Genomic DNA, 23,893 nt, shown 5'->3' with positions numbered 1-23,893 from the left:
TGATGCAATGTATTTATGGAATTTTATGTAACAGTACTATTTTTAGATTGAAGGTTCAGTTGTACTGTTGTCATTGCAGTAAAAGTGACATACAACACACACAATAATTACGGGGGTCTGGGTATACACCTCCGACTAAAGAGAATAAAACTGTATCTAATGCTGGAAAAAATGGCTTGAGAGACACAAACAGTTACACATAGTATTGAGGATTACATAATAGTACATGATTTGGTTGAGTTGTTGGGAGCATTTTCAGTGTCTTGCAAAGGTGGTAGGTCATGTCTGACGTGTTCTTGGGAGCCGTGCTGTATACTGGTTAGTTCAAACAACTTCTCTGGCTCTGTCATCAGAGACATCTCGAACGGTGTCTTGCCTTGCTTGTTTGTGGAGTAGGGGTCCAGTTTGAGCTCTCCGTACAGAAACTCGATTATGTCATCTTTGTGGGAACAGTTGCTGGCATAAGCACTGTGCAGAATAGTGTTGCCTCTGTCATTGGCTGAAGATATGTCTATGTTTGTTTGGCTGTGAATGTAGCGAACCAATTCAAGATTATCGCTAAAGGCAACAGCAAAATGAAGTGACGTATTTCCATGGTAATCAATACTTGATAGATCGCATTGGCATTCATCAACAAAGAAGCGAACAATAGTTAGGAATCCTTTCTCACAGGCGTGCAGAAGACCATTCTTCCCTTCTTTGTCTCTCAAGTTAGGATCACTGTGGCATTTGTTTACCAGAAACTTGATCATCTCGAGAGCTTTATCCTCAGAACACTCACTCAGCCACCCGCAGGCATGATGTAAAGGAGTCAGGTCACCAATATCCCCATAGTCAACTATACATCCACGGTTCTTGACGAGGTACCTCGCCACCTTCACGTGGCCATTTTGAGCAGCTAGGTGTAGAGCAACTCGTCCCTCCTTGTCCTCCGCTTCTGGTTGACACTCGTACGATTCCGTGAGTAACTTTACAAAACTCATTTCTCCCTGGTGACAGGCAAAGTGGAGAGGGGACCAGTTAAAGAATCCCACTCTTGATAGCCGGGGGTCGACCCCTAGGGCTAATAGCTCGTGGGCACGTTGATAGTTGCCGTCTCGACAGACTGAGGCCAACTCGGCTTTAGGATCAATAGAGTCAGACCTGTTTGTTTGCGTGTGGGAGAATTAACAATTTGGCTAACATGTTATATTATGCTTTGAGCATTGAAATATGAACGATGATTAGTTTCACAAAGGAAACTACATAACTATATTAAAGCTGGATATGTGTAAATAAATATCCCTCTAAATACAAATATGCACTCGTCTATACACTCATTACTCCCACAAGCTGCTGATATGTACACACACTATTCTCTACATGTAGTCAAACTGTTTACACCTATATGATGTCTGTGATCTGAAATTAGATACAGCAATTAACGGTGCACGCACACACACTTGTACACAGCGTTCCCAAAAGTCAATCTAAAATCAACCAGAGCTGTTCAACCACTTGAGCTACAGACCACCTAACAAACAATCAAATTTTAAAAGCAGCTCTATATATGAGCTTGATACCACAACAAGAAATTACAGCAATTATACAACCACGTTACATGACATTAGACACAACATTAACAACTTACCACAACTAGCTTGTAAGACATGCAGACTGTACTGATCTACTTGGTACTTAATAATGACTCACCGTGATAATGGTGAATCTCTTTCTTCATCGCTTTCCATAGCTAGCTCCTGCGCTAGCGCTGCAGATGACATGCAACTGCCGTATATTTGTGTACGTTGAACACTCCTCCTATAAAAGAGATCATAAGGCTAATGTTTCACAACATTGGAGGTGTGGTCACTCCCAACCAGAGCATAAGATGGCTGCTTCAGATAGAGAACTGGAACTGGAGAAGCTGGTCCCTGCTGTGCACTGTGAGGTGATCCAAGCTGTGGAGAGCTATGGAACTGTCAATGTGTTTGTGATTTGCTTGGATCGATTGGGACATGACCAGAATATCATTGATCTGGGGTTTGCACTACAATTGGCGTGCGCTGTAGACCACGCGAAGAAGCAAGCTCTTGATCAAGACATCCACTTGGTGGTAATATGCAGTGCAAAGAGTGGGAGCTTTATGGCCGGAGCAGACATTCTAACAGAACTTCGATTCACTGGAGATAGTGGGTCTCAAAGGTACATACACATGGTATAGCGCGGCAGTGTGTACTTGTAGCTGTAGGTACATGTAGCTACGGAATGCTGTTTGACGTTGTACGAGCCTTAGAGAGTATGGTATGATGATAGTTTGTTTTTTGTTTTTAACAACACCTTTATGGTGGAAGCAAGTGATGATAGTTAATCATAATAAAACAAAGAACAGTGTAGAGAATAGTGTGTACATGTGATAGTTAGTCTGATGCAGGCTGGCCTCGGCTATAACCAGGTCCACTGGTGATAGCTTCATTACGTGGCCCCTTATGATGATAATTGATAGATGTTGTGATCAATGTTCTATTACTTATGACCCCTCCCCCCCAGAGCTTTTGAAGACTCGCTGAAGTTCTCTCAAGTGCTGTGTGCCCTGGAGTCACTGTCTGTGCCTACTGTAGCCATACTGAACGGCACCACACTGGGAGGAGGTCTTGAACTGAGTCTGGCCTGTGACTATCGCATCGCTGACGAAGCTTGCACTCAAATTGGACTGCCAGAGGTCAAGATTGGAGTATTGCCAGGTTTGTACAATATGTGGAATCATTTTTGTACAAATCTTTGATACGCATTACTTGAGTCTAGAGTGTCCAAACTACAGCATGCATTTAGTACCTAGACTGTTGTTGTGTGTATGACTGTGTGTTTTGTATAGTAACTTGTTGTTGAATGACATTTACAAAGTATCTCTATTCCCAGCTATACATGCATGTACCAGCTGTTAGTTGGTATACTTATACTCATGGTCTGGAGCGGACTAATTTTTACCATCATAATTTTCACTTTACCATCTTGTGTTGTTCTCTGCAGGTGCTGGCGGGTGTGTCCGTCTCCCTCGGCTGATAGGAATGAAGAGAGCTCTAGAGATCCTGCTCACTGGCAACCCGATCAAAGCATACAAAGCTCACTGCATTGGCTTGGTAGATCTGATACTGCCTGACACACACACCTTGGTTAACTCAACGGGAGACCTGAAATCCTCGTACGATTACAAATGGTTGGTCGGTTTGCTTTCATTGATCGAACGGAAAGCAATCGGGAAGAGGGAGTTTTTGGTGGGTAGTACTCGTACAGATCTTGTTGCTCTTGATGCCATCAACGTTTACGAGGAGGTTAAGACGAGAGATGTGGAGAAAGAACTGATCGCAAAGTATGGTGAGCTGTGGAGAGAATACGAGTACAAAGCTTCTGTCAAGTTTACAACCCTTAGCAGAATTGATCGAGCGTCTGTCGAGTTATTAAACACGGGGTTGTACTTATTCTCTCTGGCTCAGCTCTGGTGGAGCACGGGATCACAATACCCTGCCCCCTATATTTGCCTGCTCACTGCCTTCAAGTGTGCGAGTGCTACCAGCTGGAAAGAAGCAATCACATTAAATTCCCTCGGCTTTGCCGTGCTTGCTACCTCAGCGGAATCCAAGAGCCTCATGGGTTTGTTCCTACTCACACGAAAACTTAAAAGGTTGGCCGTTCGTTTTGAGCTCAAAGGGGACGAAATTCCTCTCAAAGTTAAGAAAGATGTGATGGTTCTGATATCCAATCAAGGTCTGCGTTACTCCTCCACGTTTGTGCAAGGACTGTTGTTTGCCGGGTTCGAAGTACGAGTTGTCGATGTTAGTGAATCCCTCACTAAGCTTAAAATGGAGGAGCTTGTCAGAAAGCATTTTGAGTACTCCCTGAAGAGAGGTCACCTGCCTGCAGAAGCTGTTGAGGAGAAGCTGTCCCATCTCTCTTTCAATCACAGTACAGATGTGAGCACAATGGAGTTTGATGCTGAAGGCCCTATGAGTGTGGTGGACTGTAGCATGGGGAACGGCAGAGGAGAGGGGGTACTGACACACCTCAGGAAACAAGTCAGCGAGGTAAGTTTCTCTATACTGTTATAGTAGTAGGTTGGTGGTGGTTGATACTCTAATCACCTCTAGGTAAAAGTAACCACTGCTTTTAGGCCTAGTTTACATAAAAGAGGCAAATATGTGTGTTGATTGAGGACTGAAAAATAACCATCACTTCTGGGTACATCACTGACAGTGTACGTGTACAATTATTTTGTTATAATAAACACTGTTATTATGGTAAATGAGGCTTATACCGTGGCTATGTTATACATATGAAATCAATGCGTCTCCTCTCCCTGCAGGTTGTGTGTATGAATGCTGCTCCTGGGTTAGTGAGTGATGACAGAGCTGTGCTGGTCAATTTAGGGGACCCACTGCGTAAGAACACTCTCTGTGTGGAGATCACACCAGCTTCAAAGGAGGTAAGTTTAGGCAGTTCCCAGTCTTAAAAACCTTTTTCCTCCCCTTGAAATTCTATATTAAACTGCTAGTATTGACCTTGTACATAATTATAATGGTGTGACTCCAATGCAGTGAAATTAGATGCTTCACTCACTGTATGCAGCGAAAGTAGTGCTTGCCTCTCAGTCAAACACCCAGCATTGACTAGAGCATTCAATCTAGCTATGATTTGATCAAATGCTGTTCGTCCCACCAAACCCGATTTGGGCCCGAAATAAATCACACACTATAGCTATAATTATTGTAGCACTATCAAATAACTAACAAAATGCAACAAAAATTCAGATATTAGCAACAGAAGTTATGGCCTTTAAAGTTAGCGTATGTATGCTGTATAGAGCTAACATCATTGTATGTGTTACTTGTGTGTAGGTTTCAGCGACTCATGTACGCCATGTGGCCTCTCTGATAGTAGCTGCGGGCAAACTTCCCACCCTCACACCACCCACTCCACACTCACAAGCCTCATACCTCCTCACACTCTCTCACTGGGCTCTCGCCGTCACCATGGCAGCAAGATGTCGACTCAGCGAGAAGAAGTTGGACTCTATCCTCTGCGACCACGGAGGGTACTCTAAGGGACCCTTTGAAACAATGGCTAAGGTATGACAACACTCAGAGCATTCATGCGTTAATGAGCCTTATTGTGTACAGCTGGATGCAGACTATGTGCAGCTCATGGTCAACGGCAATCACTCCACGGTGCCACATTTTGATCAGCTAAAGAGCTACATTTCGACAAGAAAACTGCCAAGTATCCGATACCGATCAAGCCCGTTCCCATCTCGAACCGAATTAGTTGAGCTTTTCAATTTGTTTCTCGGACTAGTAGCCCTACAAGTGAGACAATCAACCCCTGATATCTCAGAGGCAGCCATTGATGTTTTGGCTGTGTCCAGTTTAGTCAGCTACCCCCCGTCCGAAGGAGGTCCTCTAAATAGGTTGGCAAGGTGTGGCCAATCAGATGCCAAGAAGAGGTGGACTAAACTGAGTAAATTCTTGCCTTCAGAAACGAAAGAAAGCTTCGAGGAACTACTTGAAGGAGAAGCATTCGATACATTGTTCGTGAAGTCTAAATCATCCGAATCGGAACTGACTGAATATGAAAGAATGAAGGAGGAGACGTTGTTGCTGACAAGCTCTGAGCTGAAGGCGGTTGGACGGACGGGAATGGTGGCGAGGAGAGACGTATTCATGTACCCTCTACCAACTATACTAGCAACTGGACTAATTTCATTATTGATTTGGTCAGCATTTTGTGTGTTTCTTTATTACTTGTTGTAATTTTTGTAAGAGTTGTACAAACAAATTGTGTGCAATGAAAGTTGATTTAAAAAAGTGTTTGTTATAAAAATAATCAATTCCTCATTATTATCAAAATTACAGTTTACATAAGGGTCTCGATGAGCAATGCTACTGCACACACAATGAGCCAGTAGCTGGCCATCCTTCTTGAGGCATCACATCCAACTGGGTCTGGTGATCCCTGGTTGTCATTGGCGATGGATGTCATACTAGTAGTAGTTGTAGTGGTGCTATCAGTGGTCTGCATCATTGTGGTCGTGAGAGGGGCATCTGTCTGTAATGTGCTCCTGGTCTCACAGTTTATACCTATAGAAAAAAGTAGCAGCTAAAACTTAATACCAAGTGTAGAGGGCATGCAACAGCAAAAGAGCAGAGTTCAACATTTCTATATTTCATCATGCACATTCATCCGCCCACGTTTGAATTCTGCTAGCTACTAGATATATAGTGAGTTGCATGCCCTCTCTTCTTTTATACGCCCTTGTTCATACCAAGTGTGTGTAAGCATACCTTCAAATCCAGTACTGGTGCAGTCACACTGATACACCACGCTTGAAAGTCCCTGCAGTGTTGTATAATGATAGTCATTACTCATGTCAAGAGAAAACATAGCATTTCCTCCTGGGACCAGGTGGCAACTGTACTAGTTAAGGGAATATTCAACAAATCAAGCTATACATTCTTAAAAACAATAACAAAACGTTTGTTGGAAGAAACTAACCATACACAATCCACCATTAAGACAAGGGGAGGGAGACTGTGAACAAGGGTCTGTGGGACTACTCGGGTCTGTGTTGGGAGCCTGTGTGGTAAATGTACTGATACCATCACCACATGCCGATGGCCATTGAGGACAGTTCACAGTTTGAGAACAATCATTTCCGCACGAACCATCAGTGCAAATGATTCGATATCTATAACTGATTGTGGCTCCCCCATGTATACGAGACATCATGTCACTAAACAGCTCATTGGGAGCGGATGGTCGATCAAAGTCAATGAAAGGTGATCCTATTTCTCCAAAGGATGGACTTCCAGCTCCAACAGGTGGGTCATAATCTCGAGCACTAACCGTCACTCTGAGTTGTTCCTATAATAGCACATGCACAAAAATACAACATACAATGCAATAGAGTATTTGACTTACAGTGTTCGACCAACTGCTGGAGGGTATGTCAAAGGTCAGGGGGTTGCTGGCAGCTACTGACGTGGTTGTGGGTAACTCTTCACAGTTGACAAAGTTGATACTGTTTATATCTATGTAGCGCCCAGCACCTTTAGTTTGTGCGTTTAAATTCACTTGTTGATTTCCAATGTTTTGGATCCTGAATAAGAAGTCTAAATCACAGGTATCCGAATTACCACATCTGTTATCGCCCAAGTCTAGGTCACAACAACTCCCATCCCCCAGTAGTCCAGTGCCAGTGTACTGCACCAGCTCCACCTCCAGCCTGTAGTCACACAGCACAGGATGTACTAATGCCTGCAGTGTGGAATAGGAATACTCTTAGCTGCATTTATTATATAAAACTTAGCTAAGACTACTAGCACAAAGCCATCCACTTCCTGCAAATACCTTGCTTACCAATAAAAGAGCATAGCAGTAATACATTTTAGCTGCAGTAGAGTTAGTTAAAACTTGCAGTCCAGTCAATTACTTCTCTCTGTAGCTAGCTAGAGTCAAAGTGAAGTAGTAAGGGGGTGTGCTGGCTAATAGACTGCCTGTGAATCTCATTTTGTTCAACCACAGACGTTGATCATTACCCACAAATGGCTACAATGTCCATTACATCATGAATGGTTCACATGTCAATATGTATGAGAATATCAACTACACAAACAAATACATAATAAAGAATGATGCAGATCACATAGAGAATATACTAGTATGCTACTAGTTGTTGAGAGATTGTATTTTAATCTGTAGGAGGCTTTGGCAGAGTCTTGTTAGGGAGGAGACAGTGGAATGAAACTCTTGCACAAAGTCCACAAGCTCTGCACACACAAAAACATTACAAGAATGAACAACAATAACAAGTGCAAACTATCAAGAGCACAGTACATGTGCATCAATGTGGAGGGTCCCTGGCTATTAAAACATACCCTCATCAGAGGCAGAAATGGGATCATATTCTTCAAATTGAGTCAATAGACAAGCTTGCCACTTCCCAACAAGGTCAGCTATGAATTTGTTCTTGTTGTCTGTTGTTGGTAGGAGCTGGGTCACATAGGAGAGGATGTGAATGTACCACCTGTATAGAGATAGAGAAATATTAAAAATCATTCTTACACATGTGGAATACACTTACACAATGTCCTCGTCAATATCATCATTTGAGACATTTCCACTGACACAGCAGTTGGCCATAAAGAATAGGATCGTGCCCAGCTCGTTGACGTGTCCATTGATGGCTTTGCTTCCCAGGAAACCTTTCACTATGGAAGTACCACAGCCGAACAACAGCATGGCCACATTCTCCAGACACCACCCATTCGGAGTAGAGGCTACAAAAGCGAAAAATAATGTAAAAACATACCACAAAAAAAGAGTGTGCTGAATTAGAGCAAAATAATACGTACACATGCAATAATACTTACATGTGATTTCGTTGAAAATGGTAACAATGTCGTCCTCAGTCCAAGCCTTGTTTTGGTAGAGAACTCTCATTGCTCGTGCCAGTTCAGAGAAGTCCAGATTATCGTTAGACGTGTGTTGGAGATGAGAGCAGCCACAAGACTCTATCCAGTACACCTTTCCACTGTCATCCCCTGGGGCTGTGAGCAAATACAGCAATTTGGCTTGGAATACAAGCGGCCACGGTTTGAGGATAAGAGAGAGCCAGAGCCCATACTCTTCATCAGATTTTACTGGACATAAGAACACCTCTCTGTGTAGAGCACGGACATCTGTCTCTTGCCAAGGAAGGGACCCAGGGACGGCCTGAAGCACTGTATTGGTCCTATCAATGAGTCTGGAAAAAATAATACGTTAAAAGAGAGATACATTTCAATGGAATCCACTTACTTCGATTTAGATTTGACTAGCTCATAGACTCTAGTTTTGGCACAATCCTCCCAGCCCGACACAAAAGCGTTCAAAGCTGCTCCAAAGCACTCGTAAGCTGTTTTGTGGGAGAGGAGCTGGTATATCGACAAATAGACCGGATGCAGCTGGAGAAATAAAACACAGTCACTATAATTATTATACAGGGCATGCAATACTTTCTCAACAATAATTGTTTACCTTGTCTATGAAGAAAGCTGCAACTTTGAGCCTGTTCTTGAAGGTATCCATTAGAGTCACTGCTTTTATTATCATTCCTGCAGTGAGAAAACAGTTTGATAATTATGATAAAGTATACAAAATTGAAAATAAACTCACCGAGAAGATTGAAGCTTCTTTTGGAGACAGTATCCATGTCATTGGTCACAAGAGGGGGTAGAATGTGAGAGAGTCCAGCGGAGGTGTACACATAGCCCTGGACGTACGAGATGAGGACAGTGGAGGTCAGACACAGAGACAGCATGCTCTCAGGGTCCAGCATTGAGAACAGCTTGTGAAGGACTTCAGGAGGGAGAGAGTTGAACAAGCCACCGGGATCCAGCCTCTGAAACTTCTTCATACGAGCCAGTTGCTTCCTCGTGATAGGTAAGAAATCGACATTCTCTGAGCAGTACATGGAGGTATCCATGCTTTCCAGCTGATGTTCATTTTCAGGCACATGTTGGTTGATACAGCATTTTGGAGAAGAGGGGATACATGTATCTGCTTGTGACTTGTGATATGAGGAGTTTGAGATGTCACCAAGCCTAGTTCTCTTTCTAGAAGGAACATTGTGTTGCTTTTGCCGTTTTCTTGAAGACATTGTTACTTGAGAGGTTCCAAAAGGCTGCGGGCTCGACAAATGAGTCACACTGGAGCTTCTCCTTTCTTAAATAGAGGGTATTTGGCGCCATATCTCTTGCAGCTGTAAAAAAATGTTCTGGCTGGTGGGCATTGTTTGGAAAATAATTATTCAATATTTCTAAAATATGAGGCAGTTTACTTTATTAGAGAGAATGCCCAAACACCCCAGTGGTCAGAAAAGCTGAAGCCCCCTGCTGCCCTGTCTAGGAAAGAGGAAAGGTATGCTGTACATAAATCAATAGTAGATACTCTCATAAACCTACTCATAAACTTTGGAGGGACATAAATGTATAGTCTTGATGATTCTGATCATTTATTGCACTCGTCATGCACTCACCACCACCCCAGTCGAGTCGGTCATGATCAAACTGTTCTCACTGAAGCAGCAAGCAAAGGCTGGAACTAACCCACAAAGTACAAAAAAGACCAGTGCGGCATACTTAAGAGTACAGAAAGGTACTGTCTGTGTGTGTACTGTGTAGACACTATACCTCACATACCTCAATCAATGAGTTCCTACATGTGTAGATATTGCAGAGCTTAATCTACCCAAGACTTGTCAGTTGGAATTTACAGATCCTGATGACCTGTTAAACTTTAGGCTCATAATCTGTCCTGACGAGGTACGTTCTGCTTTAGCTAGTACAACCAATAATACTGTTCCTTATACGTTCACTAATCTTCAGGGATTTTATCGGAATGGAAAGTTTGCGTTCAGTTTTAAAGTAAGTTGTATAGTAGATATTTCATATAATTATATATGTATTAACTGTCTACCCACAGGTAGGTCCAGGATATCCTCATGATGCTCCTAAAGTGAAATGTGAGACCCAGGTGAGAATGTACAATATTGATTGCGTGTTGAAATCATCGGGCTTATTATTACATGTACTAGGTACATTACATATACTAGGTACAAGGTTAAGTGAATTTGTTCTATATATAGGTGTACCATCCAAACATTGACTTGGAGGGCAACGTCTGTCTCAATATCCTAAGGTGTGTGTATATAGTTATACATACAACGTACATTCTGTTCCACTGATATACATAAGTATTATCTTTTGTTCCCTTATAGAGAAGACTGGAAACCCGTACTGACGATCAACTCCATCATATATGGCCTGCAGTTTCTGTTCTTGGAACCCAACCCTGATGACCCGTTAAACAAAGGTATGTATGTAACTACACAACCAATACTCTTCTACACAATGTATCAATTTATGTTTTGTTGTTTTGTACAGACGCAGCCGAGGTGCTTCGACAGAACAGACGCTTGTTTGAACAGAATGTAGCCAAATCCATGAGAGGCGGCTACGTAGGCTCCACATACTTTGAACGATGTTTAAAGTGATCTCGTAGACACCATGTACTCTCGTTATATTCACATGATTTCTGTGTTATACTATTATGAATGTTTCATGTATGTATTCTAATTATCAATCAGCTCTAGAGACTTTATTTAATTTGTGATTGGCAATAATTTTATGGCATCCAATTGTTTATTGAGCCAATTATGTGATCAGGTGTCAAAGGTGGGAGTGTTTGTTGCAGAGCAAAGGGGGGTGGGGCTGGTAAGCAGAGCAAAGGGGGGTGGGGCTGGTAAGTACATATATAGTAGTATAGCTAGAGAAAGGCAACGCATAGAATCTAACTGGTAAGCTCTATTCTCTCATATGTTGCTGCATGGTGACATTGCTTTTATGCAGGTGATAGACAGAAATGGGAGGCTGTGCATCAAAGCAAACCGACGATGAGCGGTACATGGGGACAGCTACCAGTGATACAAGCCCGTTCAGCTCCCTCTTTGATCTGCACAAAGCTGTCTGCAAAGTGGGTGTTGAACAATCATGGGGCTTTGGCTTCTTGTGCAAGTTTCCCCTGGAGAATGATCCAGAGAACTTTGTGTATGGTATACTGACTAACAACTACACTCTGGGTTCCAATGAGCTTCAGTCTGGTCAAGTTACACTATCTTTTGTGACAAATGTTGCCGGAGAGAAGAGATCTTTCGAAACTCGGATGGATCCACAGATGCGATTTCGTTTCACATGCCCTATGTTTGATGCCACATTCATTCACATCACAGAGACAGAGGTGGATCAACTGAAGAAACACAAGCGACTGTTTCTAACGCTCTCCACCGACTGGGAGGGAGTTCGAGGGGAAGAGGTGTTAGTCATACAGCAGCAATCTGGAAACAAGACCCGGTTTGCCAATGGTACCTTTCTTCGCTACAACGGATTTGACATCTTACACACTAGCTCCTCTGATGTTGGCTCTTGGGGTTCCCCTCTTGCATTGCGTGATGGGAAAGTGATCGGGCTTCACAAACGAAAAGCACCTCAAAATACCAGCCAGTATGACGTTGCTCTCTCTTCAAAAGTTCTTGTAGAGGCTCTTCGAATGCACTGCTACAGCGCTAGACCTGGAGTCAAGCTAGTTTCCAATCCCGTCCGATTCAACCCCGACTCTGAGCTGAGAATTGTCGAGCATGGCTTAGCAAAGTGTGCGTCCATCGATAATAAGAGCCTCATCTTTGTGAGCCCCATGGATGAAGATGATAAGGATGAAGAGGAAATTGAAGCTGACGACAAAGGATTTGCCCGTCCCAAGCCTCCGAAACTTGATGCAAACTCCCGAGCATACACCGTCACAGGTGGTCTGGAAGAAGAAACTCAAAAGGTGTCCGTTGACACGAGCATATACGTATCGCCTCTCTGGTATACGCCGACGAGCCATGGTTGGTACTGGACACCCACTGACCCCTTCGACCGCTCAAAGGAGACTAATTGGATGTCAACAACCACCCGATACGTTGTGGGAGGAGCTCAACAGCATGGCAAGAAGATGCTCAAGAAAGATGTTGAAGTAGGTCGGTGGTTAAGAAGCACAGGTGGAATACAAAAGAACTGATAGACATAATTATGTAGTAATGTAACAAAACCCCAAAACTTGTTTATATAATTATATATTTGATTTTAATTTTTACATGGAAAAGGTTTTACATTTTTACATGGACAACTTGATTGTTAATTAATAAAAATGATGATCTGATGCATGTGAGTTGAAGTTAAAATGTTTGTCTTTCCTTAAATCTATGGTAACAACAGTCTGTTTCAACAGGTCTATTGTAATTAACTCTCATCCAGTCTCTGTATGCCTTCGCACTCCTCTCCCTTTTCTCTTGCTCCATCTGGGTCTGCAGGAGTAAGCATAAACCAGTAACATGAGCTCTCACATTAAGTGGAAACTCTCACCTGTCTTTTTTGCTCTTCAAACTTCAGTTTTTCATCAACTAGTTTCTCCTTTTTCTTCTTAGCACACCATTCCTCATAGCCTGCTTTAGCTTTGTCTTCAACAGCATGTTTTTTCTGGGCGAATACAAGCATTAAAGTTGTAAAAGGTAAATCTCATCTGTAATACGGCCAGAACCAGTAAGTTCCATTTGGTATATAGTTCAACCTGTGTTAGCCTCTTTAGTTAGATGGTTAGACCGTCTGCCTATGGTACATAATATAGCTACACCTATTCAATGTACCCTGTATTCATGCACTCATGATGATGTTACCCAGCAACAAATCACTGCTATATCTTACATAAATTATTAGTAAAGCAATGACTCACCTACCTTATCAATTTCCTTGAGCTTATCTTTGAGAGCACTGCTCTCTCTCTGAGCACTAGTGGCTTGTCTCCTGGCCTTGTTTGTCAGCCATTCTCCGTACGCCTTCTCACACTTCTTTCTCTTCTCGTGCTGGAGCTTCCTCTCTATCTTTGCAGCCTCTCTCTCTTTTTGCTGCGAGAAATGTTCTTTTGAATTATGTTCTGATGCAACCATTACATACTCTAATTTGTCGGTCTTGTTCCCTCTTGTCTTTTTCCTCCTGAGCTTTTCTTATGACCCATTTCTCCCATGGAGTTAGCTCTTGAACAGTTAGAGAACAGTCAATGACAGATTCAGGTGCTGAATTACTTGCTAGAGACTCTCCCAAGGAACCAGCAAATTCGATGGAGTCAGGAGTGAAATCCATTTTAAAACTTGCACAAAGAGGGTGGGGCTCCTTTGCTGGCCTATGAGTCAATGAATATCATTAATTTTGTTGCGCTGGAAACTAGCCCCACCTCTATTGGGAGGGGAATTCCTCTATCAAAACACGCCCTCGATTTATAACCTGACATGGAATGGAAAACTGCATGAGAATAAAATCGAATTAATAAAATTGCTAACTAGCTACACTAGCTACTGTTTTTTTGGGAGGGTGCAGTAAACTCAGACACTTTGTGGGATATCTCTGAGGATAGTAAAGTCAGTTTCATAGAATCGACCACTTGTTCTCCGTTGCTCTGTTCCTCTGCTTCTATTAGCACATTCCCATCGTTGGCCTGTACGAAAAGCAAAAATAAATAATTAAGTTATGAAAGCATGCACTCTTACCAGTTGCAGAGTAGCCGCAAAGAGTCTGCAAATCTCTGACTCAGCTTTGTTCCTACTTATCTCTCTAAAATACATCTGCTCTCTCTCTGAAAACGAACAACAGTGTTCAGAGTGCATTCGTTTTAATAATTAGGGCTAACTTTTGTCAGGATCTGAATGCTTGAATTGGTCAATAACACTGACACCATACTTGTGTATGTCAAACACAGGTCTTTGCTCCTGAGGGTACATAAACAAAGAAGTGATTGGTTGCTATGCACACACCACAAGTGATTGGTTGCTATGCACACACCACAAGCGATTGTTGCTATAATACCTCCTTGATGAGAAGTGGTTTGATTCTCTCCTCCCATTTCTGGACCTTCTTGGAGAGGTCAGTCTGTTGCATGTACGCTGCCACACCCATCATGGTGGATTCCTGCAGGAAATGAACACATTATTATATACATTTGTATGTATCGAAAATGAGGAGGCAGTGACACTCTATCCTGGGGTCAGGGGGTCAGTAAACTATCACACACATACTTAATGCATAAAGTTCCTAAATGTTTATGTTATGAAGGTTCACTTACATGTACGGTTAGTCTAATCATGCACAGGCAGGTTGTGGTTGTAGACACCACCATTGCTCAATACTATGACTACCACTCCCAACAAGTACACATTACCAAGAGAACAAAGACACCGTACATACAAACATAAAACGATGGTTATACAAAACATGCTCCAAACAACCTACTATTTTGCAATAAGTGCATGTAACTTAGTCTAGCCACATTGATGCAATGTACAACAACAGTGTCAGGTTGTTTTCACAAAGTGTGCGTGATATTTCAATAGAGAGGACTCATATACACAGTCTCATATACCACGTTTTGCGTGGTTGGGGACAGCGGGTGTCTCATTCCTGTGGTCAAACAATCACCTACTCAAACAGTCATCACTTTACAGACTGTGACATACTGGGATTACAGGCGCTCAATATACAGGAGTATCCAATAACAGAAATGAGACCCTGAGGTGGGAGTGATGTCATGTACAGAGGTATACCCAAAAGGGTATTAAAATCACAACTTCTAGTATTTGTGTAGCACATGAATTGCATTACCACTGCAACTAGCAAGACAAGACGTACAAAGTTATGTTCAAGACTCAGAGCAACTGTTTTCCACTAAAGGTAAGTAAGATAGTGTTAACAGGTTGGTATGCTGCCAATGCAAAGGTGACAAGAAAGCACAGTCAGAAAATGAAATGATTCAATGTTACAGAACAACAATTATTGCGAATAGCTAGCTAATGAGGCATTTCGTACCTCCCAGTGTTGTGGTCAACTATAACAATATTCATGAGCTTACCAACCCACTGGGGAGTAAACAAATAGAGAGGCGTTTGCGCTATTAGCCCCAGTTGCATAGAAAGACAGACAGAGACCACCTTAGTAGTACTAGCTAGTGAGCAAGCAAGAGCAAATGTGTACCAGAACAGACTCCATCCGTTTCATTTCGGCGAAAGAGAGGAATAAAGTCAGTCTAGACTAGAACAGATTCATGTGGTAGAGAGTATAATTATTCATGTGTAATTTAATTTAATTGGCTGTAGCAATTTATTTCAGACTAAAGCATAATGGCTGGCATTGCCAGACCTTCTATACTCTGTATGAAGATTGATTTAGCTACAACAGATTTAAAAGCACATACTTTAAGTGGTCAGTGTTTAATTTTAGAAGCCGACAGTTAACCTGTACTTTGACCTCACGATTAATTAGCTTATGACCTTATCAAATGACTTAATAACCAGTTCCGGAGGCGTATGAAAATGTGATATGGGGGTGTATAACATCATGGGCACTAGGAATGTACTTAGGTAGGGCTAACAATATTCACGGCTCCCCTGAGCATTACGCTATTCAAAACCACAAGAGTACCTAGTGATACACCCACATCCTAGCTATTAGGCAAGCCCATTTTGAATGCAAAGCTTATTGACTGTCTATCAACAAACATTTGAACACTCATTGTCAACAAAAGCCATATGGGAGAGTACTAAGAGGTGAGGCTGTTTGTGTGTGTAGCTATAGACCAAACTTCCAGTGGGTGTTGCCCAATATAAAGCCTAACACAGTCTAATCTAGGCTAGAAAGCAATCCTGAAGTTGTTAGAGTTGATCTAATGGAGAGTTCAGTGTGGAATAAAGTTACAAAGGTATGCATTGTCTAGAAATGGCCACTTACTTCACTTGGCCACTTACTTCACTTGGCTTGTACATTTGTAAGAACAAGTGGGTGTTTGTAGTTGATGTTGTACTAGTAAGTAGCTCAAGTGGTTTGTATTGTTTAGCACACACACTATAGGCTGTAGCAGCTAATTATAACAATAATTATTGTAAAGCTTATTGTACAGGTATACTAGCTTAATATATGTATAGTTTGAGAGCTTAATTCCTTGGCACTATAAGATACTTATACCAGATACCATTCTGTTTGAAAATGGGTCATAATATCAAGGGGAACAAGAGTCTTTTGAAGCTATCGTGGAAAAGCTTTCTAGTGACGCGACATGCATAGAAATGATTAATTAGTTAGTAGAATAGAGCACATGTACGTACGTGGTAGACAAAACTAATTTTGCAAGCCAACAGTGATAGCAAACAAATGGCTAATAAGTGACTACCATTGAGCCCACAATCCCCAAACATATGAAAATCTAGACAAAAGTTGTCAAATACGACATTCAATTAGTAGGTTCTGTAGTGCAATAGTCCATTTACACGTGCAACAAAGCTTAGATAACAGGCTATTTGGGTGTGGTCCTACATCAGAGCACAAGCAAGGTATCCATGGAATGTTACTACCCACACTTGTAGGGTTGGACAACTAATTTAACAGTTTGCTTAGCCCCCTCTACATGTAGCTAAGATACAATACCACGGCTAGTTTAATTAAAAAAGTTTCGTAAGAGTTAGGTGTCCTTGCGACATATTGTTACTCGACTTACTGACAGCTACCCACTACTATACTCACTTACACCACTCAACCGTATCACTGTCAGTTTGTGTTACATTAAATATTTACATTGGCAACACTCCCCTTCCTTCATACATGATACATTAGAGGCAGTTAATCAACCTTTCAACCACATGGTAACTGATACCACGCACACACATGCCACACATGGTGACTATACAGTGTCTAGACAACTTGCTAACTGTTATACTTTCTACACAACACAGATAATGACAATGAACAGTGGAACACTGACAAAACAACAGAGCACACAAAATGGATACTCGTTCGAGTTTTCAGGGAAGATTCCGGACGAACTTGTCTGCAAGATGTGCAACAAAGTCTTGAAGGACCCACGACAAGTGGTGTGCTGCGGACAACACTACTGCCAAGGTTGCATCGAGAAACGAATCAATTCCAACTACACCTGCCCAACCTGCCGCACACCGAGCTTCAACCATTTCCGAGACGTTCATTTCGAACAAAGGATAAACCAGCTCAAGATCCACTGCCCTCATCAGAAACAGGGCTGTAAGTGGACGGGGGACATGACAGGGCTCAAAAATCATCTCTCGGCCGCTCAGGGGTGTGCCTACGAAGGAATCCCCTGTCCAAACAAGTGCGGGCACACAATCTCGAGGAAGGACATCAAGGAGCATCTTGGGAAGCAGTGCATTCAGAGGAGAGTCAAATGTCAGTACTGCAGCCTTGAGAATACGTACAAGGTCATCACCGGCAGTCATTATGGCGTCTGCCCAAACTACCCAGTCAAGTGCCCCTACAACTGTGGCCAGAAAACTGTGAAACGATCGGAGCTCCAGAAGCACGAGCAGACTTGTCCGATGAAGCCAGTCCAGTGTCCATTCCAGAGTGCCGGATGCCAGGTCAAGATTGTGCAGAAGGATTTCCAGGAGCACATGAGCACCAACACACAGTACCATCTCGACATGGTCACCAAGTCCTTTGATGCTCTTCGTTCGAGAGCCGAGTCAGCAGACAGAGAGCTACGAAAGGTACAAGCGGAAATGTCTGAAGTTCGCACAAGAGAAGAGTCCGGAAAAAAATTAATCGACCGAAGATTGACGGCCATTGGTACAAACGTTGAAGAGCTCATCAAAACGTGCACTGAAAACCAACGATTTGCCGTACACTCGATTCGTTCGCTCACTGACGACAGTTATCACCTGCAAGAAATCGGGCAGCCAATCACGTTCCAAATGATCAACTACTCGGACTTCAAGCGTACCGGCAAGATTTGGTACAGCTCTCCTTTCTACGTTGCCGACGGCTACAAAATGTGCGTTGCAATCGATTCTAATGGCAACGGTGTTGGGCAAGGCTCCTGTATCACTGCCTCACTCTGTTTGATGAGGGGAGAGTTCGACGATGACTTAAACTGGCCGGTTGAGCTCCCCTTTCATTTAATCATCGAAATCCTCCGAAGCAGCGACACGTTCGAGAGCGGCAGTCCAAACGAGGGGGTTCCCCCCAACCCCAAAGCGTACATGTACTTCCACGAGGACACCCCCCAGATGAGGGTCACGGAAGGTATGATGGTTGAGGCGAGAAAATGCGAGAACTTTGCACGTCACGATGTGGTAGAGGAGTGGATGCTCTTCTACGACGCTGTTACCTTCAAAGTATATGCAGAATCCGAATTTCTGTAACTCTTTTGGCACCAAACTGACTATTATAGATCTATTATTATTTTACTCCAAATTCCCCTGTATTTAACTAGCCTCTGTGTGCATCACACTTTACTACTGCCTACCACACACACACACACACATGGAGTTTTGTATACCTACAAAATATGCAGAGGGGGCTTATATATACACAATGTGCACAATGTTTTGTTAGAATTACTGATCTTTTATAATTATAATCATGTTATTCCTAATTATGATTTACGTATGAGATAGTAATTATGTATACAGGTTATGTGTACATGAATATTGAGCTAGACATTATTAAGTAATGGTTGGCAGTGAAGTTCCAACCATGAAGTGAACAACTCAAAATAAGAGCTATATAGAAAACTGATTTACTAGCATCAAACATAATCATCCAAATTTGCGAAAATGTGATTGCTTTGCAAAAGAAACATATATCGGTGCTTGTATAAAATCCCGATTTTTGACAGAACGCAAAAAGATAGATAGCAAAGTGTTAAATTTTCTGGCTCTTAGCAAAGGTTTTCACAAAACATTCTAGTAATAATTATGGTACTTGAGCCATTCTACTGTCATAGAATGAAACTATAGTTTGGCCATAACTTGGACGTGACCCCTTCATTATGCCTCGGTGCGCAAGCGCAAGCGAGGTATACGGTAGTGTGTTTGTGTGTCTGTGTAGACTGCTACAGCTGCTCAAGGATGAATCAAGTGCAAGTAAGAATTTCTATAGGATTCTAGTCATGTTTACTTGGATTTTAATTCGTGGATTTGCAAAATAATGCTTCGTTCTCGAGTTATGCCTAGTTTTGGAATGCCATTGCAGCCTTTTCAGAAGAGTGTGTAGCCAAACTTGTCCATGGAGTGTTGCTACTCTACTTAGTACTTAGCTCTGCACTAGAACGCTAGCTATTGGCAGTTGCAACAGTGAGAAGAGAGCTGCAAGTGGTAGTTGCAACAGTGAGAAGAGAGCTGCAATACTCTACTGATGCAGCCATTAATCTTAGGCTTGAACTTTTGGCATCGATCGTTTTTAACAACAATCATGGTCGATCATTAGCCACTCTTTGAGTTCTGCATGCAGCCAATGCAAAAATGTTCATCAAATATATAATAGTTAGACACTGTTTTGGAGGTGTCTATGGGATTTAGAAGCCCAAAGGCACTGATTTAGTATCCCGAGCGTAGCGAGGGTACTAAAGTGGCTGAGGGCTTCTAAATCACATGGACACCTCCAAAACAGTGTCTAGATACTAGTGCGCATGCGCAAACCGCTTGACTACAATACAATTACTTGACAACGGAATACTAGGTATACTAAGTAAATTTGCAGGTATACTAAGTCCCATAGTATACCTGCTCTGAGGCACTTTTCCCATGTACTTCCCATGTAGATCTTATCAACTAGTGTCTAATCTTAGCGCTAATTATCATACAAATACCAATAGTAATTATGTGTATAGGTTATGTGTACAGTGAAACTGAATACTGAGCCAGACTAAACAGTACAGGTAGATGTAGTGTACTGTAGCTCACCACATAGTTTCTGACAAGGTCTTCGTATGATTGGACCACTCTCTCTTCACCATGGAAACCACTCTTAGAGTCGTCCAATGCTGAAAAGCGCATAATAATAATAAATTACCAATTCAATGGCCAACTATACGAATCTCTCACCCATTGGCTCCACCCCCATGAAGGGGTTGTGCCCCCCAGACTGGTTGAATCCCTCGAAAGCCCCCTCGACGGCAGCCTCCATATCATCATCAGGGGGGTCTGTGTGTGTGTGTGTGGGGGGGGGAGGGGTAGACTATTGTATAGGACTATAGACCGCTCCGTACCTCCGCCCAGAGGCTGGTAGTCATCTAGACTGTCCTCATCCTCTTCCTCTATTCTCTCAGGTTCATCTCGACCAAGCCGCTTCTGTGGAGGGGGAGGGAGGAGGTTAGTATGCATGTAACTGTATGATATGTACTTGTGTTTCAAGGGACTCCAGGCCACTAGCAGCATTGTATGGACGTGCAGTTTTACTGTGTATTGTTTTACGATATTAATATAGACTCACTAAAGCAAGGTTTTCTCTCTTTCTTTGCAGCCTCTTCCTCTTTTGCTCCTCCCAGTAATGAGCCTCGAACTCAGAGGAGAGTGGTACCTTGAGAAGGTTCTTGGGGAACTGCCACGAGCAGGAGTAAACTAGAAGAAAAAAATTTAAGTATTGTCATTTCAGAACAAATTTAGACACATGAATTCACTTTCACAAGGATCACATTGGCGTTATGCACAATATTATTTTGTGTTCTTACATGTTCTCCTTATGAACTCTGCCAGTGGCTCTGAGGGTGTGGATGTTTTGGGCTTCTTCCTTTTACGATCCTTTTTATTCTTGAGTGATTGGGGCACTCGATATGTCACTCCTGAATTAATAGACACAATCAAAGGACTTTGATGTGGTTACAGTAGCAAAGGAAACCCTTTGATATGGTATACAAAGATCCTTTGATCTCAACAGCTAAGTACATGTACCTTTCTTGAACGGCTTGTTCCAAGTTCCATTGCCAGGGTCGTGAGGGTCCAATAAAGCCCACGGATTGTCCGGTTTTTGCTCTTCGGCAATCCTTACTCGTCTTTCCCTCCGGCTTGGCTCTGGAGAGGGTGTGGTCTGGTAACAAGCCCCGCCCATCACCGATACACTATCGTCCAGGTCAGGGAGAGGGTCCGGCAAGACAGGTGAGGCTCCAGCAGATGCCAGAGGAGGGAGGAGACCTAGAGGGTGTTGTAATGACAATAACACCTTTATTGTCACAATGGGCTCTCGTAGACTAGAAAGTAGGTAACAGAGTTATATAGCTCACTGCTGATGTGATGTGCAGGTGTGTGCTGGTTAATGACGATGGAGCGGCCGTCGTTCAGCTCCACCTGCAACACTAGGTGTTCCAATGGCTCCAATAACAGCGCTCCCGACGGGTGGATGATACTGGTGTTCATCTGTGTGGGCGGAGGTGTGAGGGGTGTGAGGATGGGGAAATAAGTGGGGGTAAGTACCTTGAAGTCGAGATGGCTTCCAATGAGCTCCCCCGTGTTGCTGTAGAGAGGTATACTGTTGGTCTTCTCATAATCCATTAGTGGAACCAGTGAGAGGGGAGTGCGGGGGATGGTTGACACAAACTGTGTGTGTGTGTGTGTGTGTGGGGGGGGGGGTAGACATATGGATACTATATTACAATGAATAATATAAAAGTTAAGGTATACAGTAGAACCTCGATTATCCAGACACCTTGATTCCAGAGGCAGGCCGGATAATCGGATAATCGAATAGATAAACCACGCCTTGATCCACCCACTTTATTGATAAACAGCAGTGCCACATGGTTGTCTGCGCATGCACAGAAGGTAAGCAGGCCTGTCTCCATAGTAACAGCTGCACCGCGCATGCGCATTTAAGGGACACGCCCATTTTCTGAACTTATTTAAAAAGAAAACTACCAAGCCGGATAATCGAGGTTCCGGATAATGGAGGGCCAAATAATGGAGGTTCTACTGTAGTACAAAAGGTTGACACAGACTGTGCGTGTGTGTGTGTGGGAGGGGGGGTGGGGAGGGAGTGATGGATATATGGATACTAAACACTTCTGTATGGCAATGAATATTATAACTAGAAGAAGGCAAGGACAGTTGTATAGTACAATTGTGTATGAGAGGAGGAATTGATGAGACAGCATTATTAGCAACTATGATTGGATACAGTTGCCATTGCTCACTCTTGGAACAATCTGTTCATCCATGTCGATGTTGTTAGCTACTGGGATATCGTCGAGGGACAACAGCTGATCATCCTCCATCCTCTGAACAAACGAGAGGTCAGCGTCAGCGTCCCCATTGGTGGGCAGGGTCTGGCCCTGCTTCCTGTGGATGATTGAAACATACCTCTAGTATAGCTAATATAATGGTTGTGACTGTTTTTGAACAGTTACTTACTTCTTGTTGGCAACGAGGTCAAGGGTTTGGTAGACCAAAGCATGGAGATACTCCACCTAGGAGTGGTGGGGCAAACGGTATTGAGCTCTCACAACTCATTAGTAAGGGCATAGGCTCACCTTCCTGCTGTAGACACAGGTGGAGCCTTGAATGAGGAGTGCAGCCTCAGCAAAGTTCATCTTTGTCATTCCATCGTCAAAAGAAATGGTGATCTGTGCTATCTGCATTGGAGGATTAGCACGGATGCATTTACCAGTACAATCTCATGTGTGGGTGGGAAATGAGTGAGGTTCTCGTTAATAGAGTTGTCCCTGCCAGAGTGAAACCTCTCTTAATGACAAACCTTAAACAAAAGCCAGCTGCTATATAAAGACTAGGCATCCAGGTCCTAAGTGAACAGTTTGTGTACAAAAAAACTTTCAACAAAAGGCCACCTCTGTTGTTCCCCAAAGGTGTCCGTTAGGCCACTCCAAGTGACACTCTGGTTTCTGGTCCTGAAGTTTTTCTAATTGCATGCGGGCGGGCGGCTTTTCTCATTATGTCATTATCAATTTCACCTCATTATTTTGCAAATGAATATCATTATCACACTATTTTGTACCACATGGACCATTCTGCGCATGCGTAGTAGAAATAATGAGATAGAAATCCAATAATGAGATATAAATCCAAGAATAAAATCTGATGCGGGCGGTGGACCAGAAACCAGAGTATCACTTGGAGTGGCCTTATATAGGGGTTTCACTGTACGCCCATTTCAGATTTAGCATTGTAGTGATGAATACCCTAAGTCACTAGTGCTTATCGATTCATGTGATACTACCCACAGACCCGGTATAGGTACTCATACAAGCCATAGCTACATGTACAGTGGTCAGCTGCACACACCTCCTCTATGTACTCCTCAAGTTGAGATGCAACATCGACATTCCAATTTCTGGTGAGGTCTTTGATGGGCTTCAGGAGGTCTGCATATCTGTTCTGGAGCTCCACTTGAGACGCCATAGCTGTACCCTGACTGTAGGTATATGTGTACCTAGCTCAAAGGGAACAATCTTGTATAAAAAGTTTGTAATTTTTACAAGCCACGCCCAC

General features: G+C 42.8%; 9 protein-coding genes across 12 annotated transcripts; 4 read left to right on the top strand and 5 right to left on the bottom strand.

Moving 5' to 3' along the window:
* Positions 1 to 54: 54 nt before the first annotated feature.
* LOC135346408 (serine/threonine-protein phosphatase 6 regulatory ankyrin repeat subunit B-like) lies at positions 55 to 1,840 on the bottom strand. Its single transcript, XM_064544026.1, has 2 exons — positions 1,693 to 1,840; positions 55 to 1,143 (listed from the first exon to the last, which is right to left on the bottom strand). Exons 1-2 carry the CDS (start codon positions 1,761 to 1,763, stop codon positions 213 to 215), a joined length of 1,002 nt encoding a protein of 333 aa, XP_064400096.1. The 5' UTR covers positions 1,764 to 1,840; the 3' UTR covers positions 55 to 212.
* Positions 1,841 to 1,870: 30 nt separating this feature from the next.
* On the top strand, positions 1,871 to 5,856 carry LOC135346397 (fatty acid oxidation complex subunit alpha-like). Its single transcript, XM_064544010.1, has 6 exons — positions 1,871 to 2,184; positions 2,530 to 2,723; positions 3,010 to 4,061; positions 4,340 to 4,459; positions 4,872 to 5,102; positions 5,154 to 5,856. Exons 1-6 carry the CDS (start codon positions 1,871 to 1,873, stop codon positions 5,781 to 5,783), a joined length of 2,541 nt encoding a protein of 846 aa, XP_064400080.1. The 3' UTR covers positions 5,784 to 5,856.
* On the bottom strand, positions 5,809 to 7,545 carry LOC135346407 (uncharacterized). The gene is made up of 5 exons (XM_064544025.1): positions 7,390 to 7,545; positions 6,952 to 7,287; positions 6,526 to 6,894; positions 6,315 to 6,366; positions 5,809 to 6,110 (listed from the first exon to the last, which is right to left on the bottom strand). The coding sequence occupies exons 1-5, from the start codon at positions 7,414 to 7,416 to the stop codon at positions 5,887 to 5,889; spliced, it is 1,008 nt and encodes a 335-aa protein (XP_064400095.1). The 5' UTR covers positions 7,417 to 7,545; the 3' UTR covers positions 5,809 to 5,886.
* Positions 7,546 to 7,595: 50 nt separating this feature from the next.
* LOC135346401 (F-box only protein 47-like) lies at positions 7,596 to 9,807 on the bottom strand. The gene is made up of 7 exons (XM_064544018.1): positions 9,187 to 9,807; positions 9,049 to 9,125; positions 8,830 to 8,975; positions 8,403 to 8,776; positions 8,114 to 8,309; positions 7,908 to 8,056; positions 7,596 to 7,799 (listed from the first exon to the last, which is right to left on the bottom strand). Exons 1-7 carry the CDS (start codon positions 9,668 to 9,670, stop codon positions 7,699 to 7,701), a joined length of 1,527 nt encoding a protein of 508 aa, XP_064400088.1. The 5' UTR covers positions 9,671 to 9,807; the 3' UTR covers positions 7,596 to 7,698.
* A 7-nt stretch (positions 9,808 to 9,814) lies between these two features.
* Positions 9,815 to 11,181, top strand: LOC135346409 (NEDD8-conjugating enzyme Ubc12-like). The gene is made up of 8 exons (XM_064544027.1): positions 9,815 to 9,930; positions 10,060 to 10,167; positions 10,240 to 10,334; positions 10,398 to 10,436; positions 10,495 to 10,545; positions 10,658 to 10,710; positions 10,790 to 10,884; positions 10,956 to 11,181. Exons 2-8 carry the CDS (start codon positions 10,071 to 10,073, stop codon positions 11,063 to 11,065), a joined length of 540 nt encoding a protein of 179 aa, XP_064400097.1. The 5' UTR covers positions 9,815 to 9,930; positions 10,060 to 10,070; the 3' UTR covers positions 11,066 to 11,181.
* Positions 11,182 to 11,292: 111 nt separating this feature from the next.
* On the top strand, positions 11,293 to 12,726 carry LOC135346059 (uncharacterized). Its single transcript, XM_064543542.1, has 2 exons — positions 11,293 to 11,368; positions 11,421 to 12,726. The coding sequence occupies exon 2, from the start codon at positions 11,434 to 11,436 to the stop codon at positions 12,625 to 12,627; it is 1,194 nt and encodes a 397-aa protein (XP_064399612.1). The 5' UTR covers positions 11,293 to 11,368; positions 11,421 to 11,433; the 3' UTR covers positions 12,628 to 12,726.
* On the bottom strand, positions 12,609 to 13,560 carry LOC135346070 (uncharacterized). Its single transcript, XM_064543555.1, has 3 exons — positions 13,343 to 13,560; positions 12,972 to 13,085; positions 12,609 to 12,913 (listed from the first exon to the last, which is right to left on the bottom strand). The coding sequence occupies exons 1-3, from the start codon at positions 13,550 to 13,552 to the stop codon at positions 12,785 to 12,787; spliced, it is 453 nt and encodes a 150-aa protein (XP_064399625.1). The 5' UTR covers positions 13,553 to 13,560; the 3' UTR covers positions 12,609 to 12,784.
* Positions 13,343 to 23,892, bottom strand: LOC135346052 (condensin-2 complex subunit H2-like). The gene is made up of 18 exons (XM_064543530.1): positions 23,687 to 23,892; positions 22,918 to 23,019; positions 22,799 to 22,854; positions 22,582 to 22,726; positions 21,866 to 21,988; positions 21,676 to 21,808; positions 21,347 to 21,586; positions 21,127 to 21,237; positions 20,889 to 21,016; positions 20,665 to 20,746; positions 20,501 to 20,599; positions 20,360 to 20,439; positions 14,466 to 14,567; positions 14,290 to 14,368; positions 14,150 to 14,235; positions 13,837 to 14,097; positions 13,560 to 13,785; positions 13,343 to 13,510 (listed from the first exon to the last, which is right to left on the bottom strand). The coding sequence occupies exons 1-16, from the start codon at positions 23,801 to 23,803 to the stop codon at positions 13,951 to 13,953; spliced, it is 1,830 nt and encodes a 609-aa protein (XP_064399600.1). The 5' UTR covers positions 23,804 to 23,892; the 3' UTR covers positions 13,343 to 13,510; positions 13,560 to 13,785; positions 13,837 to 13,950.
* Positions 15,184 to 19,056, top strand: LOC135346053 (TNF receptor-associated factor 4-like). Of its 4 annotated transcripts, none has more exons than XM_064543532.1 (2): positions 15,184 to 15,326; positions 17,378 to 19,056. In XM_064543532.1, exons 1-2 carry the CDS (start codon positions 15,291 to 15,293, stop codon positions 18,815 to 18,817), a joined length of 1,476 nt encoding a protein of 491 aa, XP_064399602.1. In that variant the 5' UTR covers positions 15,184 to 15,290; the 3' UTR covers positions 18,818 to 19,056. The 4 variants fall into 4 exon arrangements, with proteins under 4 accessions (XP_064399602.1, XP_064399601.1, XP_064399604.1 ...); XM_064543531.1 differs by lacking the exon at positions 15,184 to 15,326 and adding an exon at positions 15,512 to 15,672; XM_064543534.1 differs by lacking the exon at positions 15,184 to 15,326 and adding an exon at positions 16,037 to 16,198.
* Position 23,893: the final 1 nt, after the last annotated feature.

The sequence above is a fragment of the Halichondria panicea genome, chromosome 13, assembly GCF_963675165.1.
Source record: "Halichondria panicea chromosome 13, odHalPani1.1, whole genome shotgun sequence".
NCBI lineage: Eukaryota > Metazoa > Porifera > Demospongiae > Suberitida > Halichondriidae > Halichondria > Halichondria panicea.
This window is presented reverse-complemented; position numbering and strand designations above follow the sequence as displayed.